Source organism: Diceros bicornis, chromosome 19 (assembly GCF_020826845.1).
Source record: "Diceros bicornis minor isolate mBicDic1 chromosome 19, mDicBic1.mat.cur, whole genome shotgun sequence".
In the NCBI taxonomy this organism is placed as follows: domain Eukaryota; kingdom Metazoa; phylum Chordata; class Mammalia; order Perissodactyla; family Rhinocerotidae; genus Diceros; species Diceros bicornis.
In genome coordinates, this window is record NC_080758.1 from 37105520 (window position 1) to 37129363 (window position 23844).

The 23844-nt window shown below is 45.9% G+C and overlaps 1 protein-coding gene across 2 annotated transcripts; it reads left to right on the plus strand.

Moving 5' to 3' along the window:
• Positions 1-8729: 8729 nt before the first annotated feature.
• Positions 8730-23355, plus strand: LAMP5 (lysosomal associated membrane protein family member 5). 2 transcript variants are annotated; one of them, XM_058562154.1, is made up of 6 exons: positions 8730-8793; positions 9322-9494; positions 9876-10007; positions 10134-10239; positions 11674-11862; positions 23177-23355. In XM_058562154.1, the coding sequence occupies exons 1-6, from the start codon at positions 8730-8732 to the stop codon at positions 23353-23355; spliced, it is 843 nt and encodes a 280-aa protein (XP_058418137.1). The 2 variants fall into 2 exon arrangements, with proteins under 2 accessions (XP_058418137.1, XP_058418138.1); XM_058562155.1 differs by lacking the exon at positions 9876-10007.
• Positions 23356-23844: the final 489 nt, after the last annotated feature.

The window sequence follows — 23844 nt, forward strand, 5'->3', positions numbered from 1 at the left end:
GCACCACATCCATTGTGGTAGGCACTATTAACTCCATTTTACAGTAAACTGAGGTACAGCAAGGTTAATTAGCTGGCTCAAGGCCACACTTGCTAGAGCCAGAAAGAATCAGGCTACAGAGCTCAGGGGCCCTAACCATTGTACTTACTGCCTTGCACAAGCTCCAGGCTGTATCTCAGCTAATCTATAAAGTGGGTATTTCTTCATTAGTTATTCCTGGCTGTTGTTAGAACCACCTGGGGACACTTAAAAATGCGCTCCTACCTAGGGTCCACCAACTAGAAATTCTAATTTTATTGGTCTGAAGTGGGTCCAGGGGTGCTTACGAGTTCCCTAGGACCTTGAAAACAACTCCCATTGGACAGACGATGAAGATGAGGCTGGGAGACACAAATGGAACAAGTCGGCAGTGGCTAAACTCAGGCTCTATCAATCAGACTAGGGCTTCTCCAACGGAGAGGAGCACACATCCCTACATAACCATTTTAGAGGCAGGTTCTGAAGCAGTGGGACTGGGTGGGGCCTGAGATTCTGTAGTGTCCAGGCGAGGTTGATGCTACCGGTCCACGCACTACACTTTGGTCTTTGGGCAGTGCACTGTCCACAATGCCGTGACCATGTGCCCTCGCACTCCCTCCTGAGCTGCGGGCGAGATGCCGAGACAGGGACAAGCAACCTTGCCCTCCCGGGGGCACATGGCTTTCTCGGCCGTGCGGGAGGGTAGGACAGCCAGGCTGCAAGCGTTTCAGTGGCTGCAAGTGTATTTTCCACTCACCCTTCCACAACATCGCTCACCGCTGCCCGGACTCTCAACCCCAGTCCCCCCAACTCCTCCAACCTTCCCTGTCCGCGGCGAGAAGCAGACTTTAGATGGACCCAGAATGGAGGCTATGTCCTCCTCGCCCCCCCGCCCCGCGACTTTCTCGCCCCCCTAGTGCCCTTGCCAGGCGCTCGGAAGTCGAGTCCTGTCGTCTGCAGCCTCCCCCGGGAAAGGATGCTGACAGCGCGGGGAGGGCGGACGCCCAGGCCCAAGGAGAGGAGGCGGCGCGGCGCCTGGAGCTCCGAGAACCGCCATCGCACTCACGGCCCCGCGGTCCTCGGAGGCATGGGACGCGGCGCCTGTGCCCAGAACAGACAACCGAGGAAGGAATAACTTCGCGTACGGGCAGAGGGGATTCGGGGTTCTTCGCTAAAATATGTACACCGTCCCCTCCCCCCCAGATTCCAGTTCCCAGAGCTTCCCACCCGGCCGACGCGGCCGTAAGGCCGAATCTCCACGCCCACCCGCTCCTCGCCAGCCCGGCCATGCCAGGTTCCGGCACATCAAGTCGGGAAATGAGACGATCCGTCAGCCGGCCCCGAGTGCAGGCGGGAGGCGTCCCCCATCTGCGCGCCTCCACGAGGTCACCCGGGAATAACCGCGCAGCGGCAGCCGCCGAGGCTCCCGACCTCGGGATGACACGAGTTGGCGCGCGTTGCTCGCGGTGGTTTCGGTGCTCTGGACTCCAGGGCCCGTTTGGCTTGAGTTGTGACTCCAGGGTTGTGACTTTCGGCGAGGCGATAGCTACAATCTCTATAGACCCGGCTGTTTCGCTTACAACTGAAAGAAAGAAAAGGCCCCAGAGAATTAGAAACACAAAGAACATTCTGGGGAAGAAATAGATTAGGGCCTTGAGACTGCACATGCGGGTGCCACTGGGGCTGCTGGGCCGGAGGGTACCTCTGGCAGACAGACCTGGGGCGGCAGAGGCCTGGGGATTTCACAGGCAGCGGAAAGGCTGGGGCACCCACAAATTTGCTTTTGAATTTAAGTAACCATAGAGTCGCCATGGAGAAAAATCCGAATGTAGTGTGTTCATATCCTTATTTTGAGATTTAGTGTTATTTTTATTGTGAAGGGAATATCGGGAGGGTCTCCACGGTGTTTTTCAGGTGTGGGGCCTCTCAGAGTTATCTGGCCCTGTCCACGAGAAGAGGAGAGAGGCGGGGACAGGCCACCCTCTGGCACCACCAGACACCAGGCTCCCGCGTCCCGCAGCAGCGTTGGGCGGCACCCCAGGCGGGCTCCGCGGGGAGGCCAGCGGGGCGCGCAGGATCAGCCTCTGGGGGCGGAGACTTTCCGCTGGGAGGCGAGCTCCTGGTTTGTCCCTGGAGACTCCCTTTAAGGTAGAAGATCTTAAAGGTTTTTCTTCCAGTTGCAACTAGGATGGAAAATGCCCTCCCCTCTCGCCCCCATCCTCAGATTAAAAAAAAAGAAAAAAAAACAGAACAAAACTCTAACCTCCCAGCCCTGGGCCTCTTGCAGCCGCGCCCCGAGAATGTATGGGGTGGGAGGAGGAGCTGGGAGTTTCAGCTCCACTTCCCCTCCAAGCCAGGAGCCTCACTTAGCGACCAGGGACCCTCGCCCCAATGAGTTAGTCCACTTTCTCACCTTCTGGTCCCCGATCCCAAACCTGGGGGCTCCAGAGCGGCCACCAGCCCCGCCTGCAGAGGCCGCTTCCTCCCGGGTGCGAGCCCTGGGCTGTCTGAGCGCCCTTTGAGCCTCTCGGGCCGTCTCAGCTTCGATCGCCTCTCAGCAGAATCTATTCTCCGTTTGGAAAACCTCGCGCGGGTCCCGGCGTCGTCCGAGGACCGACCAGCGGCGAGGAGCCCCACGCGCCGCGGGCCCTGGAGCGCAGCATCCTCCTGACTTCTGTCCCGGAAGTCGGACCGCTGCGGCACGTCGGGGGCATTTCCCTCCGGTGCAGAGCTCTCCTCCCTCCCCGCTGTTTAACGCCCCACCCGCCCCCCAAGTCTCCCAGCTTTTCTCAGAGCGGAGGAAGGACCCGAGAGGCCCGAGGCCGGGAGAGCGCCAGGGTCTCACCGCCCACACCCCCCCGCCCCAGTACAGACCGGGTTTGCGGAGACTTCCTGGGCGCTGGAGCTCCAAAGAAGGTCGCAGGGAGCCAACGACACGCTCTCTGCCGGGAACTTTCTTCCTCCTTTTTCTAGTCCTCAAAAGCTCCCGCAGATCCTATCGCCGTGGCCCGAACTTGCTCAACCCGAGCACCCTCAGAATTGATCCCCCTTCCCCGGCTTTGGAACCAGGGTGGACCTCACCTTTGCAACTGGTCAGGGGTTTTCTCTCCCACCTCTACACCGGGAGCAGCTGCGCGAATGTGCCAGGGAGTCCAACCGGGTGCCAGGCGCCGACGTCTTTCCCAAGCTGAGATCGTCGCAAACTCGGGGAGCAGGCAGCCAGACGCCCGGCAGCATCGCGCGGCTTCCTGCACGCGGGCAAAAGCTGTCAGGTCTGGAGTCTGCCGCCCGAGCGCCGCGCGAAGCTCCAAGCCCTGAGCAGCCAGGCCCACCTGCCTCGGTGCCACCCAAAGGTAACGCCGCAGGCCACAGTCCGTGTGTCCTGACCAGCGCACACTTCTTGCACGTTGGGATATTAAGCTTTAATAATGAAATTCCCAGTACTTTTTTCCCTGAAAGGAAACGCTCAGATCACTTCCCAACTAAGGTCACTCTTAGATGTGGGGCATTTAGTCCTGGGGAGATCGTTTAGGAAAGGCGTGCTGCAGATGAGAGAGGAGAAGCCACTCCTCCCAGAAGTTGTCACTAGTGGAGTAATAAAGTCATAACTAACATACTGCTTCCCAGATTCCCATTCCAGTCGCCTTTCCAATACACTGAAGACTCTTTCCCTTTCTTGGTTACTGGAATATCTTGCAATGTTTTCCAAAAAATAGTCATAGAAGCGTCTTAAACTTACAACAGAACACCCTGGGGGCATTCCGGGACTCAGCTCTGCACCAGCAAAGCTTCCCTGGAAGCACACCAGACGTGCTGCCCCACTCTGACCCTCCTCCGAACGGCAGTTAATATAAATATTCCTTAGTTCTAACACATCTTCAAGTGAATATGCAGATAACCTCAAATGGACAATTAAAAGAATAGTTAACTGGGGACAAGCAACCCCTATGACACATCATAAAAGAGATTTTAAGGAATTGCATTATTTCAGAATTCAGGTAGCAACATATTTTAAATGAACGTCAGCTTGCCTAACCTTAAGCCTGTTACGGTAGCTGTTATTTCTTGGAGAAAAAACTTTTTAAAGGATTTTTAAAAATTCTCACCTGACTCTTATCTTTTACAGAAAGGTCCCCTGCCCCCAAGTTAAGATTTTCCTCACTGCTAGGAAAGCAGAGAGGATTTACTCCATGGCCTAGAAACTTAATCATTGAAGCTAGTGGTAAATAACTTAAAAGAGTTTTAAAACAGTTAACTATTGCTGGCTCAAAAGATGAAAATAATTTCTTTGCTATGGAACTTTTCAGGAATGATTACCTGGCCTCATCTTCTGCTTATTCAGGGTTTGTCATATGGACTTTGTTCCCTGCATTCCCTAATGTGGGAAGGCATTTATTCTAAGTGAATTCATAAAAGGACATTTCCTAAGAACTTAGCACGAACATACTTTGCCAATGAAAGGACCATTATTTTGGTGCCTTGTCTCCTCCACTGGTTACGCTCATTGAAGAAACAGCTCTTGTTTCATTAAAGTAGGTGCAGGAGGGAGCAATGAAATGAAAGGATGAGAGAAATTTCACCAAGGTCATGCAAGCTGAGTGCTTCAGAGGCCCTAACTTAATTTTATGATTCTTTCCAAATATTCTAGGGTTTGGAAATTTATGCACAAAATATTCTCATGTACACTTATTTTTCAGTTCCTATCCCCAAAGGGTCTTTACACTAGAAAGGGTTCCAAAGGTATTCAAAGGCAGTGAATAAAGTAAATGAAATAATTGTTCAGGGATAAGCTGAACACAAGAAAGAGTTTAAGTTGTAATTTTGGCTTAACATCTATGTGCATCTTGTCCAGTTTAGTTAAATTATCTCTGCTTCTGTTATCCATGCGTGCTCTCATTAACTGTGTGTGTGTGCGTGTGTGTGTGTGTGTGTGTGTGTGTGTGTTTGGGGGTGGGGATTGGTGATGGTGAAGACAGCAGAGCCAGAGTACATTTTTACTGTAAGGCGGACTGAAACATCAGTGAGCCAAATTTCAGCTGCAACAAAGCCTAGCTTTCCCCTTTTGAAGCTCTTAAATACGTTTTCTGATTAGCATTTTTCCTGATTTTTGTAATTTTCTTTCTTGATTCTACAAATACAAATCAATGACTTGTGCAAGTATAAAGAGATACAACTAACAATTTGAATATTTAATTTTATTTAGGATAAGTTTTGCATATGCCAATCTTTTGCGTGTGCGATATGTGGAGAAAATATCAAATAAAGAAGTTAAATAGGGGTTATGTAGTCTATAAAGCACTGTGGGTTTGGGGCCCTAATTTCTTCTTTATTACAAACTGATAAACATGGAAGGATGAACATTTACATCTTTGCACTGACTTGCCTATTTAATATCTCTTTCTTTCATCTGCATTGCCCTTCCTTGCCTTTCACCCTGTGTCAATCTGTCCACTTCTCTCAAGACCCGCCTTCTTCAAGAGGCCTTCTTTGATCAATACCACCCCACCCTGGAATGGCGTTCTTACTTTTTCTTTCCCTAAACATCTATGTGCACCTTGTGTCAGGCCACCCCACATATTTGTGTATTTTCTTCCATCCAAACTGAAAGTTCTGTATGTGTAGGGGCCTTTTCTTCCACTTCTATGAAAGAGGAACCATCCAATGGCATGAGATTCATAAAGGCGAATTCAATAAGTGAATACATGAATTGAAGAGAATCTTTTGAAGAACTTAGAGGATCTAGACGAGATTCCAAAGCCAACATGCTTGGGTCACACTTACCCCTGACATTTTGTATTGACCACCAGCAGCAATGATAAAAATTGACACAGCTGTCATCCACATAAGTACCTGTTTATGTCAGTTTATCCTACCTTCTCTCCTATTCAAGAAATGAAGAATGGAACAAATTCTGGAAAACTTTGTTATTATTTTAAAATATGATTTAATGGTAAGATTTGCTCCTCTATCACCTCTTTGGTAATTTTAAAGAACTGAAGTATTTTTTAAAGGATGATTAGAAAATAGGCGGAAGTTGTGGGTATGATCCAATTCCTATTGCAATATAAGAATCATTGGAGATAGATGAGTAAGTTAGTGAGTATTTCTAAGCTACGGTTGAGATTAAACACATGAAAGGGCATTAAATTAATTATGTTTTGAAGATGATCCTCCCAGGAAGAAAGGGTTAAAATTGTTTCCTTTATTCTTTTAACTCATTCAAGTACTCTCTGGTGTCAACAAAGAGAGAATTTATGTCAGGTATGGAAAGAAACTGTTTTCAAAGGAATCACCATTTGATTTATAGTCAAATCAATAATCAACTATGACAACTTAAGATTAATGACCAATGCTACTTCCATCTAGTATTTTATTATTAAAGCAGATAATAATCAATTAATTCAGTTGCTCTTTTAATAACCTATAAATGAGGATATTTGCAATGATGTATCACAAGAGAAATTGTCATAATCTTTTACAGATATCTCTTCTACTTGTATAATGGTATTTGTTTATCTTTAGGTTTCCAAAGAACCGAGCATAGTGCAAGTAGTAGGTATTCAGTTAATGTTTGTGTACTAAATTAATTTGTCTTTTATTTTGAATGATTTTATATTCATTGGCTCACTTGGCCTAACCAGCCATCCCCTGAGCTATTACCCCAATTTTTTAGTTGAGGAAAACGAAAATCTGTAGAAGGTCACAAAAGTAATAAATAGTGAATCCTAGACTGAAATCTGTCCATTTCTTTCCTCATTAAATTACTGGAGGGAAAGAGAAAGTGAGAGAGAGAGAATATAAATGCTTCATTATATATGTGTCATTGTTTTCTAATTTTTATAGTAATACAGAAAAATAAGTGTTTAATAACAATTGCTAACATGACAAATTGTCAGACATATAAATTTTACAACTTCCACTCACAACTGATAATAATTGACTTTATATCAATCACAATTTTGCCTCAATTCTTCTATATATAATCATTTATGTAAAGTTCTTGAGAAATGTTTGAGTGCAATATAAAAATACAGAGATAAAAATAAAGATGTAAACATACAGTGTCAATTTAAACATTGCTTCATAATTTGAATTGCTATTGATCTAATTATTAATACAGGAATAGGTTTGAAAGAAAAATTGTACAAACTCTTTGTAGCAAATATTATGTCAGGATATTATTATACTTAAAACAGCATTCTTTATATTTCAAGAATGTGAATTAATGATAGAGATTTTAGGTTTCCACTTGTTATTTGGTCATTCAATAAAGATTCTTATGGAAGTCAAAATACAATATAATCTGGAGTCAAAGTATTGTATAAGCAAAAATAAAGATGATCCCTATGAAGCTAAAGCATGTGATTTTTCTATTTTAATTCTACCTGGCCATGTGACATTTGGGAAGGTCATTTACTTTCTCTAAGCCTCAGTTTTGGGGTTTGTACAACCACAATAAGGTATATCTTCCCTTGCCTACCTTCTAAGGTTGTAGGGAGGATCAAACTTGACAATGTACGTGAAAATACTTGCAATTTGCCTCTTAACATGACATTGTTTATTTTATGACATTATATTACTGATTATTCACATAATTAAATATCCTCTAAGAAATGAAATATTTGGACATCGCTACAATTGATGAGGAAATCGTGTCTATTGCTGAAAAAGCTATATTCTGATTTATGGAGCAAAAAATTTTTTAAAATAAGCAAGCTACCAAAAATGTAAATATAGGAATTAGGCCAGCAGTATGTGTTTTTCTGTCCCATTAGAGGCTGTAGAGTAATATCAGTGTGTGTGTGTGTGTGTGTGTGTGTGTGTGTTTTTACATAACTACGTAACATTACTGTCCTAAGAGACCCTAGATAACCCTCACAAACATTGGATTCACTTACATTCCTCTTGGCAGAGTAGTCACAATATAACGAGTGAGAGTAAGTGACCCTGGAGTTTAGAGTCCTCATACAATCAGAGAGCAGAGCTCACAGAAAATAAGCCGGAATGGATATACTGCATTGACTGATGGGCCTCTTTTGAAGAGGTGCCAATTTAACTTTAAACCCATGAGCTCATTGAGAGCAAGAGAGAGAAAGGGATGTCTCCAAATGCAGGAAACTGTTGCCATAGCATTTTCCTTCTCTATTCCTGCCTACTCCTCCTCCTCCAAAGCAGCAACAATTTGTGCTCTGCCGTTTTCTTTCAGGAACCAGATACATTTTCAGAAGCCAGGACTCCAGCGATGTGGTATCTACACTACCTAATAACTGTCCCTGGTAGGGATATTGAATAAGTCTGAGGGTGCTATTAAGTTTCTAAGGACAGAATCATCCTTGCGGATGCAATTGCAGCACAGGAAACAGACTCAGGGAGAATTTTTAGCCCCCGCAAATCTCATTGGCCCTCTGCACAAGCCAAGCCACAATCACTCCAACAACACAACCGAATCCTTTCAGCACTCGCAGCCGTGGACAGCTTCCTCGCCGCGAGGTCCATTCCTCTGCAGTGAGCTGACTCGCATTCAGCCTGCATCGGTCAGTGCGGCATCCGACACCAAGTCCCCGCCAGCGGGTACAGAACACGCGCTGCCCCCCCCCCTCGATGCCCCCGCCCCTCGCTCACCCCGGCTCACTCCAGCGGCGACTTTGAGGGATTCCCTCTCGGGCGGCTTCTGCAGCAGCACATCTGAACTCATTCGCTGCACTGCGAGTATGGATCTCCGAGGAAGAGCCGTTCTCAGCGTCGATAGACTTCGAGCTCTCCTGATGCTGTTCCGTGAGTAGCGTTTCGGCGATCGCGAGGGCAGGGTGCACTCTTTGCAGAGAATAGAACCGGCATAGTAAAGTCAGTAGTTTAAGGTCAAAATGTGGCCCCTATATTTTGCAGATTTTTTCTTTTGGGGGGGATGGGGGGCAGAGGGCCTTCCCGTCAGTGGCAGGGAATTCCCTAGAGAGCCACACACCTGTATGGCATATCCCAGAGAGTGCTATACGAGCCTGCTTCCTGGGGTCAGAGCATTGGCAAGAAAGATTTGGTTTAAAAACCTAAGAAGAAGAAAAAGACCAATCGGGTTACAAATTAGTAAGGCTTTAAAATTTTTTTAAATTTTATTTTTATTACAAATTGACAGCAACGGAGTTGAATTTGTTGGCGTTAGGTTAGAAAAATGGCTCGCAGAGCGCACAGCAGCTGGCAGGGAACTTTGTCACCCCAAAGCCCACAGACCACAATCTCTCCACCCTTGTGTCCGAGCTGCGTGGGTTCACTGAGCCCCGAACCGACAGGATTTTTTTTTTCCCGCAGATACAATGGCTCGAATCACGGCAGAGCAAGAAGTGGAAAATCTCTCAGGCCTTTCCACTAACCCTGAAAAAGATATATTTGTGGTGCGGGAAAATGGGACGACGTGTCTCATGGCAGAGTTTGCAGCCAAATTTATTGTCCCTTATGATGTGTGGGCCAGCAATTATGTCGATGTAAGGAACCTTTTCCCTCCCAGCTTGCTCCTAGGGCTCCAAGGGCGAAGGGCACCCTCTCTAAAGGCCCCATGAAGACCTGGGTCGCCCGCCTTCCCCCCTGCGCCCTTGCAGGCTGCTCCCGAATGCTGCATGGGGGTTCCGGCTTGTAACGCCTTCTGCTCGCCCTGCCTGCCTTGAAAGTAAACCCCCTCTTTCTGCTTCCCTAACGGCGGGGTCTGCACGTAGAGCATCTAACCGCATGTTCCCGGACCTGGGAGCGCGCGCGCGCGCGCGCAAAGGAGCGCCCTGGCGTGCAACCCGGATTTTGGACGCGCTGCCCTTTACAGCCCGGACTGGGGCCGGGCGCGCTGAGGGGGTGCGGGGCGTCTGTGTTCCCAGCTGATCACGGAACAGGCTGATATCTCACTAACCCGGGGAGCTGAGGTGAAGGGCCGCTGTGGCCACGACGAGTCGGAGCTGCAGGTGTTCTGGGTGGATCGCGCGTACGCGCTCAAAATGCTGTTTGTAAAGGTAACTCCGAGCGGGGCGCGCAGAGGGGGCGCAGACTCTGGGTGGATGTGGGCAGAGGCCGCCGCTCGGTTTCCCCACCCAGATAAGCTGCCGGGGCGATTGACGCGCGCCTCCTCCGCTCCGCAGGAAAGTCACAACACGTCCAAGGGACCCGAGGCGACGTGGAGGCTGAGCAAGGTCCAGTTTGTTTACGACTCTTCCGAGAAGACCCATTTTAAAGACGCAGTCAGTCGTGAGTAGAGGCTAGCAGGGCTGGGGAGGGAGCCTGGGGAAGCGTGGACACTGCATAGAGCGCAGGCGTGGAGGCCGAATTCCTCAAGAATTTTGGAAATTTTGCGGAAACCAATCCGGGCTTTGCGCTCCCAGGCGAAGTCCACCCTGGGCTTGCTGTCCAAAGCAGAGGAAGTGGGAGCGCCGGTGGGTCCTCTGGACCCCGGGCCTTGTAGACGCGCAAGGAACCCTGGGCCCAAGGACCAGCCTACCCTCCATGGCCTGATCCTGGATGAGACGTCTCTTGAGGGCCTGTCTTCCCCTAACTGTTTCAGGACGACCTCTTATGATTTGTCCTTTAAAGAAGCACGGAGAAGGGCAAAGCTGTCTTTTTAGTTTTTCTGCACCCTGGTTTTTCTTCTCTTGCGCTAAAACTTGAAGGGGGCGGTACGACTTGCCCTTTCCGTCAGTATTTGATACCCTTCCGTATCTTTTTGCGCATGGCGGCAGGGTTCACCCACGATCTTCAGTCATCGACTGCAGCCACCTCAGAGTGGATTCTGAACCGTTTCCTAATTTATTAGCTTTTCCTGCCCATCACTCCAACTACTCACCCAGATCCTCCAAAAATACTGTGGCAAGAGGAACATCCAGTCCGCAAATAACAATGTTCACACCTACAGGCCATCAAAGACCACATTTAAATTAATTAATTAATTAACTTAGTAAATTGTCTAATCTACTCATATGAGGCCTTCAGTCACCTGGACACCTGAGTTGGGAAAAGATTTTTATTGAGCACATAAGAGAATACACGTCACCTCTCCCTTTTCACCCCTTTTTTATCCTCACAGTAAAAAGAGCATCTTTTTCTCTTCATTGAAACTTATATTCAAGCATTTCCTCCAATTAAATTAGACCCCTCCCCCTGAAAAAAGGGAAAAAGGAAGAAAACACAAACAAACATATGCCAGAAAAGGAGAAAAAGGAGGCAGACCTCCAAAGGGTATATATGTGTGCCAGGGTGTCTGCCCAGGGCACCAGCCATCAGCCATGCTTTGTTGAGGAAGACATTTTATTCTTTGCAGGCCAGTGTGAAATGTGGAAGATCAATTCACTGTTCTGTGTCTTTGGAATCTCCATCGTTAGGTTTTATATGGTAAAAAGGGTTGGGTTTTTAGGTATCACTCTCCTCTTCCAAAAAGAAATATCAGGTTAATGTTTAAGGAGCCCCTGCTCATGAAAGAATGGGTGTATTTGTCCCTCGTCACCACTGGATGCCCTTTGGAGAGCCCTGGCCCCAGCATCTGCAAGGCAACATGGCATGGCAGCACAGAGGATGGGAGGCTGTCTGGAGCTGAGAGGCAAGAGCCAACTATCTGGCACACGAGGTTAGGAGCAAGGACAGTTCTGCCAGCAAGAGGGGCCTAACCATTGCTTTGGGCCTTCTCTGCAGCCGGGAAGCACACAGCCAACTCGCATCACCTCTCTGCCTTGGTTACCCCAGCTGGGAAGTCCTATGAGTGTCAAGCTCAGCAGACCATTTCACTAGCCTCCAGTGATCTGCAGAAGACAGTCACCATGATCCTGTCCGCAGTCCACATCCAGCCCTTTGACATCATCTCTGATTTTGTCTTCAGTGAAGGTAGGTTGGTGGGGGTGGTGGGAGGAGGAGATGGGGAGGAGGGAAGGGAAGGCTGACTTCATGATGGATGTGGAAGGGGACCTGCCAGTGTCCCAGGCTGTTACCACTAAGATTTTCTCTAGGCTGACATGACACTGCCTCCTTCTGTAATATTTTTGAAAGACTAACGGCTGTAAACTGAATCATATCACCCTTCTTCATTGGCTCTTTTTTCTTCCTTCTCTCCTTTCCTCCTTCACTTCATTCCTTTCCTCTCCCTCATTCCCTCCCTCAGTCCCTCCCTCCCTGCCTTTATTTCTTCATCTTTCCTTTCCTCCATTCCTTTGCCAAAAGTGGAACCTTGATAGCGTGAGAGGTAGGAAAGTCAGCTTGGAAAAAATATATATAGTTTTGATGCAAATTTCCCAATGAAAAAGCAGCTAAAAATCTCAAGTAGTTACCTAGAGAGCCATGGGTTGGAGAAGGGCCTTTGCTTCTGCGGGCCTCAGTTTCTGCATGTTCTCTCAGTCACTTCCCATTTGTAGGTTCTGTGAGTCTAAGTTTCATTTGGCTAGAATGCAATAAGGGTGTGTGTGTGTGTGTGTGTGTGAGTGTGCAGGTCACAGAGAGAGACTCATGAAGACCTGCTTCCGTCCAGCACTCACCTTGTGGGGAGGGCCACCCATAGGGCTCCCTGATCTGCTCCCTCTGGGGTGTGGAGGAAGGCTTCTCCTCAGTCTGTGCTAGCCCCTGAAAGGGAATCAGGCAGGATACAGCTGGGAGGTTCAGGGCGTCCACATTCTCTTGGTTCTCTTCATCCCAGCAGAGGTAGGGCACGAGGGGAGTCCACATTTCTGCAATTTGTTCAAGTCTAGGAACAATTCACTTTGGGCAAATGTAGGGTTAGTGAATTCTTCAATTCGTTTGTTCTCTGTCTTGTCTGGAGGAGGTTGTTAAAGACAGTTGGATTCTGTTTATTCCTTGTGGTTAAGAAATGGAGAGAGATTCTGATTGCTTTATGGATGCCTTCTTTTGGGCTGGGGATCCCCAGGTGAACACAAGTATTCGAGTGTGCAAGATCTTAGAGAATCCCCATCTGTGTCATGCACAAATCATTAAATCATTTCCCAAGAACCCAGCTTTCATAGAATGCCCCTCCTACTCAAACTATACTGAATAGACTCTGCCCTCCCTCCTCTGTTATTCCGACGGCATTTGAGAATTCCCAGGTTAAACTGGCCTTGAGAGAAGGGCTGCTTCTTTTTCATCTTTGTGTTTTAGCACCTAACACAGTGGCTGGCACATGGCAGATGCCCAGTTGACTTCGGCTAAATTGATATTCTGAAGCTGTGGACTCAATTGATAGAGACTTCTGGATGCTTCAATGCCAGGCCAATCAGAATTTAATAGATTTAGTAAAGCAGTGCCACACTTACCTGTTCTTGTGGAAGGGTGGGCTATTTCATTTTAACGTATTTTCTACCAAATTGAAACCAAACTCTGTCAAGACCTTGACATTTAAAAAAATATGTTTTATTATGGAAGTATCTATAAAATGTAACAGTGTCTTTCTTAAACTGAAAATATTAAATATAATTCAATGTTATTGGACTTACGATTATTGATGACCAGGAACTCATTGTGAAAGTGTTGGGCTGTGTAGTATCATTCCCCAGGATCCCTACCACAGATGCTTTTGAGTTTATATGGTACTTTTAATAACCTCTGATTACTCTTTGTTTTTTCCTGGTCAGCTGTTCTTAGGCACTTCTGTACTTCTTGGTACGACTGGTGCAACAACCTCACCCTAAACCTCTCTGGGTTATTTCTAAGTTGTTGCTTATAGTTGTTTATGGCCTGAGAAATCAAATCTCATAGATGCTTAAAATTGTGTACAGAGTAGGAGTAAATGAGTCCTGAATAGGGACCAGAGATACTTCCCTAAACATCAGTGAAGTTCATGGCATTGACTTAATGACATCTTTTGTTTGAAAAGCACTTTTTAGCCACTTCCAGGTCCCAGATGGGCATGATTGCCGGGTAGACTTAGAGAATTTGTAAGCATGCATAAATTCCTAAATGCAGATATATTAAGCATAAGCAAATGGCCCTTGTCTTACCCTGGCTTTTCTGGGTAATAATTAGGATGTTCCCTCCTGTATGGTGCCTTGGGGCTCAAGCCTTGACACATGGGAGGATTCAAGCCTCATTCAGAATCACTCACTGGATCGATGTGCCTTTGTGCGGCGGGGGTTCTTTTGTTCCTGGCTCCTCCTGTCTGTGCCTCTCAGCACCTGCCCCCCACTGTGTTTTGTAAGAGATCATTTTATTTGATTTGGTGGGATCTGAAAGATTTCTTTTGGGGTGCCTTTTCAGGACCTAGCACTTGGCCCCCATTCCCCAGAATAGAAGCTTCAGGAGGCTCTGGACGTGTCTCTGATGTCTAAGTGGGTGTGACTGGAGCATGCCTGCGTGGGGTGGGGGTTGGGGATGGTATCTGGTCATATATCTGCATGCCAACTGCAGGGGTATGTACATGTGGTTTGTCATATGTGTACAGGACCCATAGCATAAGGGTTTCCCTTTGTAAGGAAGTTACAACTTGTAGTCTGCAGTTTCACACCTGCCTACTTAATAGACTGAGAAAAGCAGGGAAGGGTGGGTGCGATAGATTAGTGGACACTCGCAGAGACTGAGAGCAGCCCAAATAGGGGTTGACATCTTTATCACACAAATCCCTTTAACGCATTAAGCTCAGCTGCTACACTGATCCCCAGTTAAAGTCTCCTAGACCAGCACGTCTCCAACTGCAATGTGCACGCGAATCTTCAGCTGCAAAGTGCACAGCTATGGTGATCTTGTTAACATGCAGAGTCTGGTTCAGTAGGTCTGTGGGTGGGGCCCAAGATGCTCCATTTCTAGCAAGCTCCGCAGTGATGCTGCTGGTCTGTGGAATTCTGTTGGGGGCTTCAGGGATTTTGAGCTGATCAAGGAAGAAGACATGACCATGAGAGGCAGTAACACACAAGCTTTATTAGGCGGCACTTGGACGGGGTTGCATGAGAAGGGAAGCCCCTCACAGCACGGGATTGTCCAAAGGGAGGCTTTTGGCACCTTGGGGACCACCATACAGAAGGGGAGGAGGGCAAGGGTCCTCCTGGCGGCGAGAGGGGTATCAGAGAGGGGGCTTGCATGTCTAGGTGATGTCACTCAGCTGCATAGTGAGGAGTCTCTGGGTCAGAGAGCTCTGAGGGGCAGCAGAGGCTCGGGGCCTTATAACTATAAGGCCCTGTCTTATCAATGGGCAACAGCTGTTGGGGGAGGTTTGGTATGCAAAGCAGGCAGGCTCTGAATCGCTAAAAATGTGCTTGTTTGGGCTGTTTTTTAAATAATTGGATGTGTAAAAACTTGAGTTTGGCACTGGCGGGCTTTTGAGCTAACGGGTCTCGGCCTGCCGTGAAGAAATAAACCACCTAGGGGCCAACCCACAGAGGCCACTTGGGCTCATTTCTATAACAAATACACTTTGTATGGCAACTACCATGCTACAGTTCAGGACACCCCCCGCGCCGGCCCCTGCCCCATGTGTGTGTGTCTCAGTTGGGGTTGATTAACTTGTCCTTGCACGATTAATTCCTTGTAGTGTGTCCCTTTGAGGGCCCCAGGAGATTTCTGGTGGTGGTGGGATGGGGGTTGCGTCACTGGGAGGGAACAAATCAGCCTGAGTATTTTAATGGCTTGAATTAAAGGCGACTTTTATGCATAATGACAGAAAGAAACATAACAGAACAGGAAGGGTAACTCTGCTTCCCGTTATTAAAGGTGCAGGTTTAACAGGCATTTAAGTTACCACATACCACCTCCCTTTTTAATTCTCAAGGGAGAAAAACAAACCAACCAACCTGTGAAGAAGGAAATGAGATTCCCATTTGCATTGGAGAAACTGAGGCTCAGAGAAGTGAAGTTATTAGTGAAGGCTGCCCTCCCAGGGGCTACCAGAACTGGGGCGAGAACCTGTCTTTGGGTATCAGATCCTGTGCTCTTAGCCTCTCAGAGCCTCAGCTGCTCCTGCTGAACAACTGTAATCAACACGTGAATGCAGGAGGACCCTTTAGAAAGGTTGTCGGGTACCCTGAATCCATGAGCCTTGTATTATTCTCCCTAACAGTATGATTGGGAGATGCCACCTGATCTGTATTTTACCCAGATCTATGGGAAAAACACTTTGTGTTTTAGTGGAAATGAACACATCTTACCTTTTTCTGTACACCCACCCCCAGTAGAGCACCCTGTGGCTAGCTGCCATGCCACCAACGCAGGAGGGGTTTGCTGATTCTGATCCAGAGCGTTGTGTAGACCTGTGATTACTTGGCACCTCCCAGCCAGGAAACGTGTCACCCTGGGTAGTTGCTCCTCAGGGTCTCCTGGGTAAGCATCTAGAGGGAGATAACACTGTGGAGCCCCAGTGTAGCCGTGTAGCTAGCCTGTCATAGAATTCTGTGTTCCTGGTACTGTCCTGGAACATAGCATTTTAGGTTGGGTTCCCCCAGAAGCAGATCCTATGGGAGTATGTAAGTGCAAGTAGTTTATTTAGGAGGTGGTTCTAGAGAGCACAGGTAGGGTAGTGGGGAAGTGAGATAGGAAAGCAAGGCAGTACAGGTGCATTAGTGAGCAGGTGACCACTGTTGGCACCTGGGGCTCACCCTGCTGGAACCTCTGGGAGAGAGTGTTGGACCCAATTCAGAGTCATCCCACATGAGGCATTTACCTGCCAACTCCCATCCATTAGTGGTGGCCGCTGGAGCGGGGAAGGGGCGTCAACTCTCTGGGACTTCTAACCTGCCTTGTAGACAAAACCCGTTGGAATGTGTGGGAATGGTGAATGCCAAGGGGATAAGACATGGTCCGTGCCTGCTACACCTAGGTACTGGAGTATATGACCTTCCCCTCCCCTGGTGGAGCTTACAGGCTAGTGGGAAAGAGTTGATACAACTGTCTCTTGCGCATGCCGTGTTCCTGGCACACTGTGGCATCAATCAATAACTGCTTTTATCATCTTTTTTTTCTTTTAATTGCTAGTGCTTACATCTTGGTGAGAGTATCTGCTTGTCTCCAGCCAAAGGTCTCCAAAGACCCGTCATCTTAACAGCTTCTCAGTATACAAAATACATTTCGCTGAGGTTACAGGAGTCCAGAGCTAGCCCAGAGAAAATATGGAAAGAGGGGCAAACCCCTCCCTCTAGCCGCCCTGTAAGACAGCAGAGGGAAGCACAGCCAGCAAAAGGCTTGCCCTCCTCCTCCTCGAACAGAACAGCCCGTGGCATTAGCAGAGCTTGAGAAAGTAGACAGCTTGTCTCTTGGCCCATTGCCCATCTCAGTGCTGTTCATTAGGGGGACAATGACGAGTTCTTGTAGTTGGTTTGCCTCAGGCAGTAAATACAAATTTGAAATGCGGTGATCATCAAACAAAACAAAATAAAACACCTGTCTAGAAAATACAACCTAAGATGAACCAAGATTTCAGTGGGGGCACCGGGTTTATGGTTGAGGGGACTTTAGTTGTCAACTGGCAGCTGGCAACAGATTAACCCTCTGTTGTCTGATCTGTCTTCATCTGGTTCTTTCCAATGACTAGGCTGGTTTTTGCCTTTTCCAGCCATAAGCCATCCACCTTGGGTCTCTAATTTGTGTTCTCTAAAACCCTGAGTCCAGCCAGGGCAGAAGCATGAGAGACCCCAAGTCCTGTGGGGGTGAAGAGGGAGTTGGGGATCTCCAAGCATCCAAAGCCAGATGCATTCTGGGCTGAGCCAAGGGATGCTGTAGAGCAGAGATCTAGGGTTCTCCTTGTTTTATAATCCATGGGTTGTATTACCAAGTTATTGCACAGGATTTTAACCCTGGGGTCCATAGGGTTTGTGGATAGAATTCAGGAGGTCTTTAAATTTCAATGGGAAAAATTTACGTCTTTATTTTCACTAATATCTAATTAATATTTAACATTTCCTTCAATTATAAATGAAGGTAACCACCCACAGTAGTATTAGTGATATCCATGACTTTGTCACCAATAGAAATTATAGATGTTTTCATCTCCCATTAGTTTGTGCAGATCTTGTAAAGTAACAATTATGCTTCTTATTACTTTGCAATCACAGCCAGTACACATGTGTACTAATAAAGAAGTACATGTATTGCTGTTATTTAAAATTATTTTTAAAATTATTAAAAAATATTTTGGGGGCCTGTCCCGTGACTTAGTGGTTAAGTGCACGCGCTCCGCTACTGGCAGCCCGGGTTCGGATCCTGGGTGCGCACCGACGCACCGCTTCTCCGGCCATGCTGAGGCCGCGTCCCACATACAGCAACTAGAAGGATGTGCAACTATGACGTACAACTATCTACTGGGGCTTTGGGGAATAAAAAGGAGGAGGATTGGCAATAGATGTTAGCTCAGAGCTGGTCTTCCTCAGCAAGAAGAGGAGGATTAGCATGGATGTTAGCTCAGGGCTGATCTTCCTCACACACAAAAAAAAATTTGATAGCTGAATTTCGGTGTAATATGTTTCCTTTGTAATCTTGTGTATTGTTGTATTTGTATGCATTTATAAGCATTATTTTGAGAAGGGGTCCATAGTTGCATCATACTGGCACAAAAACATTCCAACCTCTGCTTTAGTGGGTCGTGACCAGCACTGTTTTAAATGAAAGAGAATAGAACAGAGTATAAATTATTAGATGCACAAAGGATAACAATTGTTTTATAAAACTTCGGTTTTAGTTATGTGTGAATACGTATGTTCTGAGTTGTAGTGTAATATACTGTTTTTCCCATGGGCTGGTGGCAGAATTTGAAACCATTGGCTTAAGCCTGAAAGGGGAATTTAAGTCCTTCTTTTATGGGTTCACAGTCTCTCATCTGAAACTCTTGGGGCTAGATATTTTTCAAAATTCAGAATATTTTAGACTTTAGGAAGATAATACAGTGCATAGTCCATATATTGCGTAAGACCCCAGAAGAAACAGGGAAGCCCCTGTAATCAAACATATTAATGTATCTGTTTCCTGCAGTGAAACACGTGAACCTTCTTGCTAAGTAGGGTAAGTGAGAATCACAAGCAGCCTGCCATTAGTTCAAGTCAGGTTTTGCTGCCAAATGAGTGATACAAAGTACTTTTATCTTCCAGAGCTTTGCGGATTTTGGAAAGGTGGATAAGGGATAGCAGAGTCAGGACTCCTTCTTTATTTGACTACTTAGTGGATGGAAGTGGATGAGGACAGGGAATTCAGTATTTTTCATGATAATTTTTGAAATCCCCTCATTTTCCCATGATTATTTTTGGTGAGTCCATAGTTTAATACTCCTTCTATATATCCCTTCCTGTGGTGCGTTTAGTTCAGATTTTTTCCTAAGGCAATAAAAAACAATTTCTAAAGAAGTAAACCACAATATATTTTAACCATAATTTTTTTTTTTTGGCCAATATACGTCACACTTTGCTCCTTCGTCTTCCTTCAAGAATGGGATATGAGATGTTATGCCCCATAACTACACCAAAGTTATGATGCATTTAAGGATAATACTTTTGGCACTATGATTCTGACACCAATTCTGATGTGTGGGTGTTTTTCCCAGACCACCAAGCCATTCTACGACACCAGCTGGGTGTGTTACAATTCAACTCAATTCTGACCCTAGCTACTTGGAGATACCATCAGATACCACAAGTTAAGAGCTCAGTCCTATGCGACTGCCCCCCACTCCCCACTTCAGATGCCAGTCGCAAGTCCAGGTTGTCACCTGTGCTTCTGACTCAGTGGCTATTTATCCGAGGTTCCCACAATCTCCTCCTCAGATTCAATTAATTTGCTAGAGAGGCTCACAGAACTCAGAGGAGCATTTTACTTACTAGGTCATTCGTTTATTATAAAGGGCTCAGGAACAGCCGGATGGAAGAGATGCATCGAGCAAGGTATGAGGAAAGGGCACTGAGCTTCCATGCCCTCTCCGCACACCATCCCCGCCAAATTTCTGCGTGTTCACCAACTGGAAGCTCTCTAATCCCTGGCCTTTTGGGTTTTTATGGAGGTTTCATTACATGATTGATGATTGATTAAATCATTGGTCATTGGTGATTGAACTCAATCTCCAACGGCTCTCCCCTGCCTAGAAATTGGGGGTGGGGCTGAAAGTTCCAACCCTCTAATCACCTAGTTGGTTCCCTGGCAACCAGCCCCCATCCTTAGTGACTTAAGGGCTTTCCAAAACTCGCCTCATTAACATAAACTCAGGTGTGCTTGAAAGGGGTTTGTTATGAACATCAGGGTATGAGTTTGCAGCTGCACGTGGAAATTGAGCAAACTCCATTATGTCTGTAATTAACGTTACACAGAACATAACATAGAACATGATGTAGTCTACACAGAAATCTAAATAAAATGATGTACAGCTGAAGTTTATATAATGTTATAAACCATGGTTACCTCAATAAAATTAATTAAGTTATAGAAAAACGTTACACAGGCAACAGTGTGTTGTGATGAGGAAAATAAATAACCTTTGTTGTTAATAAAATCCCTACCCCAGGAGACCCCATTGCCTCTCGTTGTTCTCTTCAGGGGCAATGTGGTTTCCTGGAAAAAAACAAACCTCTGGCTATGGAGTTCTGGGCCCAGAGCCGTCCCTGGTGCACCTCTTCCCGGGGGAGATGAGGATATTGCACAGCAGGCTGATACTCAAAGTGTGGGCCTTGTTTGAATTGAGTCAAATAGTGGAAAAGTCCCCTACGAATTTTTTTCAGTCCTGGTTGTGTGAGAATGGCTCTGTGTAGTGCTAGGTTCTTAACACTTCCCTAACCTTTGCCAAAATATCTTTTTAAAAAACCTATTTAAAAAAAATTTTTTTTTCCAATTGGGGCATGTATATGTATATGTTTACTTATTTTAAAGTTTTATTCAGGCATAATTGAAATACAATAAACTACACATATTTAAGTGTACAGTGTGATAAATATCAACTTAAGAATACACCTGCGAAGCCATCAGCACAATTTAGAAAAATCAACATATCCATCACCCCCAAAAGTATCCTCATACCCCTTTGCCATAAGTATCCAGCTCACGGAATTTTCAGAAACTGAACATAATTCCGTGACCGAATGCAGATCCAGAGCCCAGAACCCCCCTTCCTGCCCACCTTGTGATTTGAACGCCAGTAGCTCAGATCTGCTGCTGACCTGACCCTGACTCTAACCCTGGCTCATGTCTGCTAAGTGCTGCCTGACCATGCTGGTGAGTTAGGCTGTTTGCATTCAGACTGGGGCTTCATTTACCCTTGGGGAAATTATTTAGCCCCTTTCTGCCTCAGTTACCTTATACATAAAATGGGTATAATAATAGTATTTACCTCATAGGGTTGTTATGGGGATTAAGTGAGACAATCTTTGTGCTTGGAACTGAAAGTTAATTTAGGGACCCAGGCATGTTAAGTATACAGCTTTTAAAAAGCTGTATATTTGTGTGTAATTTTCTGGATTCTTATTATTAGAGAAAAAAGAGTCCTGGAGGTCAGGCCTTATCCTCCTTTCTGTTGGTCTCAGGCGAAGGAAGAGGAAGTAAGAGTTATTAGAAGTAAAAGCAGGGATTCTGGAAGAGTCTGGCACACAGTAGGAGCTCAATAAATGTTTACCGGGTCATATTGATTTAAAAACTTGGTCTTGGGCCGGCCCCGTGGCTTAGTGTTTAAGTGCGTGCGCTCCGCTGCTGGCGGCCCAGGTTCGGATCCCAGGTGCACACTGACGCGCCGCTTCTCTAGTCGTGCTGAGGCCGCGTCCCACATACAGCAACTAGAAGGATGTGCAACTGTGACACACAACTATCTCCTGGGGCTTTGGGGGAAAAATAAATAAATAAATAAAATTATTAAAAAAAAAAAACTTGGTCTTAATGAAGAGATATCAAAAGCCTGTTTTCTTCAGTTGTGGGTCATAAGCTTGGTGAAAAGGCCCCTAGTTGCCCTCAAGGAGCCAAGGAGCCTGAGCAGATGTGTTCTGGTTTCTAGGAGTGCAGTTCTGGTCAGCTCTACAAAGTATCTGACCACCGGGCTTCCCCAAAATTGTTTTTCAGTTCTACATAAAAATGGAGACATACAGCTATTAAACTGTCTCAAATTACAAGAGAGTAAAAATGGACTCAATCTGGAGGTACTGGTAACATTTTCCTTCTTGATCTCGGTGCTGCTTATATGAGGTGTTGATTTGTGAAATTTCATCAAGCTCTGCGCTTTGTTTTTAAAAATTGTAGTCTAATTTACATATATTAAAACACACAATCTGAAGTGTTTAGCTCAATGCATTTTTACCTATACTTGAAACCATGTAACCCTCACTTAGATCCAGACATAGAATATTTCTACCACACCTGCAAGTTCCCCTGCGTCCTGTTCCCCAGACGTAAGCACTTTTCTAATTTCAATCACCATAGAATTAGTTTTACCTGTTCTTGAATGTCATAGAAATGGACTCATACAATATGTCCTCTTTTGTGTCTGACAGTTTTCACTCAACATAATGTTTTTGAGATTTATCCATTTTGTTATCTGTAGCCATAGTTCATTCCTTTTTATTGTTGATTAATATTCCATTGTATGAATATACCAGTTTATTTATCCATTCCACTTTGATGGACATTTTCGTTGTTTCCAGTTTTAGGCTATCATGAGTAAAGCTTCTATGAACATTTACATTCAAGTCTTTTTGTGTCCATATGTTTTCATTATTCTTAAGTAAATACCTAGGAACAGAATGCTGGGTTATAAGGTAAGTATGTGTTTGCCTTTATTAGAAATTACTAAACAGTTTACAAAGTGGTTGCACTATTTCCCACCAATGATGTATCCATATGATTGCTGACACTTGGTATTTTCAGTCTTTTTTGAAAGCTGTATATGTGTGTGCAATACTCTATGTGGACATTATACTTCAGTAAAAAGTTAAAAAATTAAACCAACAATAAAAATGATGGTGGTTGTGTCTAATGCCGAAACTCTGAAAATTTAAATAAATCATCCGGATGTGTTGTTGACATCTGTCAGGAATCTGATAACTGAATGTTGCACTGTTTAATTGATGTATTTTTGTTTTACATTATGCAGAAATTTTAAGTGGTTCAGCCTTAGGGTTGATTGGGGAAATATTGTTTCTGGAAAAAAAAAGGTCTCCCCAAAGGTTCCTTCAGAAATCTTTTCGTCTCCATCTCTCTTTTAGTTTGGATAGGAGGACTTACGATTTAGAATATTTTGACAGGAGCTCACTGCTTTTCTTCTTCTTTCCCATTTCAGAGCATAAATGCCCAGTGGACGAGCGAGAGCAGTTGGAGGAAACCTTGCCCCTGATTTTGGGGCTCATCTTGGGCCTCGTCATTGTGGTAACACTGGCGATTTACCACATACACCACAAAATGACTGCCAACCAGGTGCAGATCCCTAGGGATCGATCCCAATATAAGCACATGGGCTAAGGGCCATTAGGCAGACAGCCCCCAAGGCCCCCCTCCCCCAGCTGGATCAGGTAGAGAAACAAAAGCACTTTTCCACCTTGTATATGGGATACACCAACATAGCTACAATCCAGCAGGCCTGGGTATCTAAGGCTTGCTTGGCCTGCATCCATGCTTAAACCCAGGGATGGGGGGATTCTTCTGGATTCATGGGGTGAATGGCAGTTGTTCTCTCCATGCTGGGGAATGGGGATGGAGGGGACAGCCAGCTTTCATGCTCATGGGGGCTTGGTTTTGCCTCTCCAAGGAGCAACACATACAACTCGGAGGGGTATTTGGCTCTGAAGTTTAAGGACTGGAAAAGACACTTCTTTTGGGAAGACACTCCTTTAGGTTCAGAGGAATAGGGGTGCTTTGCTCCCTTGAACACAGCTGGCTTACCCTATGCAGTTGTCAGTGCACACAAAATACAGCCTCAAGCTCCCTGCAGCAAGACCCCTGAAAGTGATC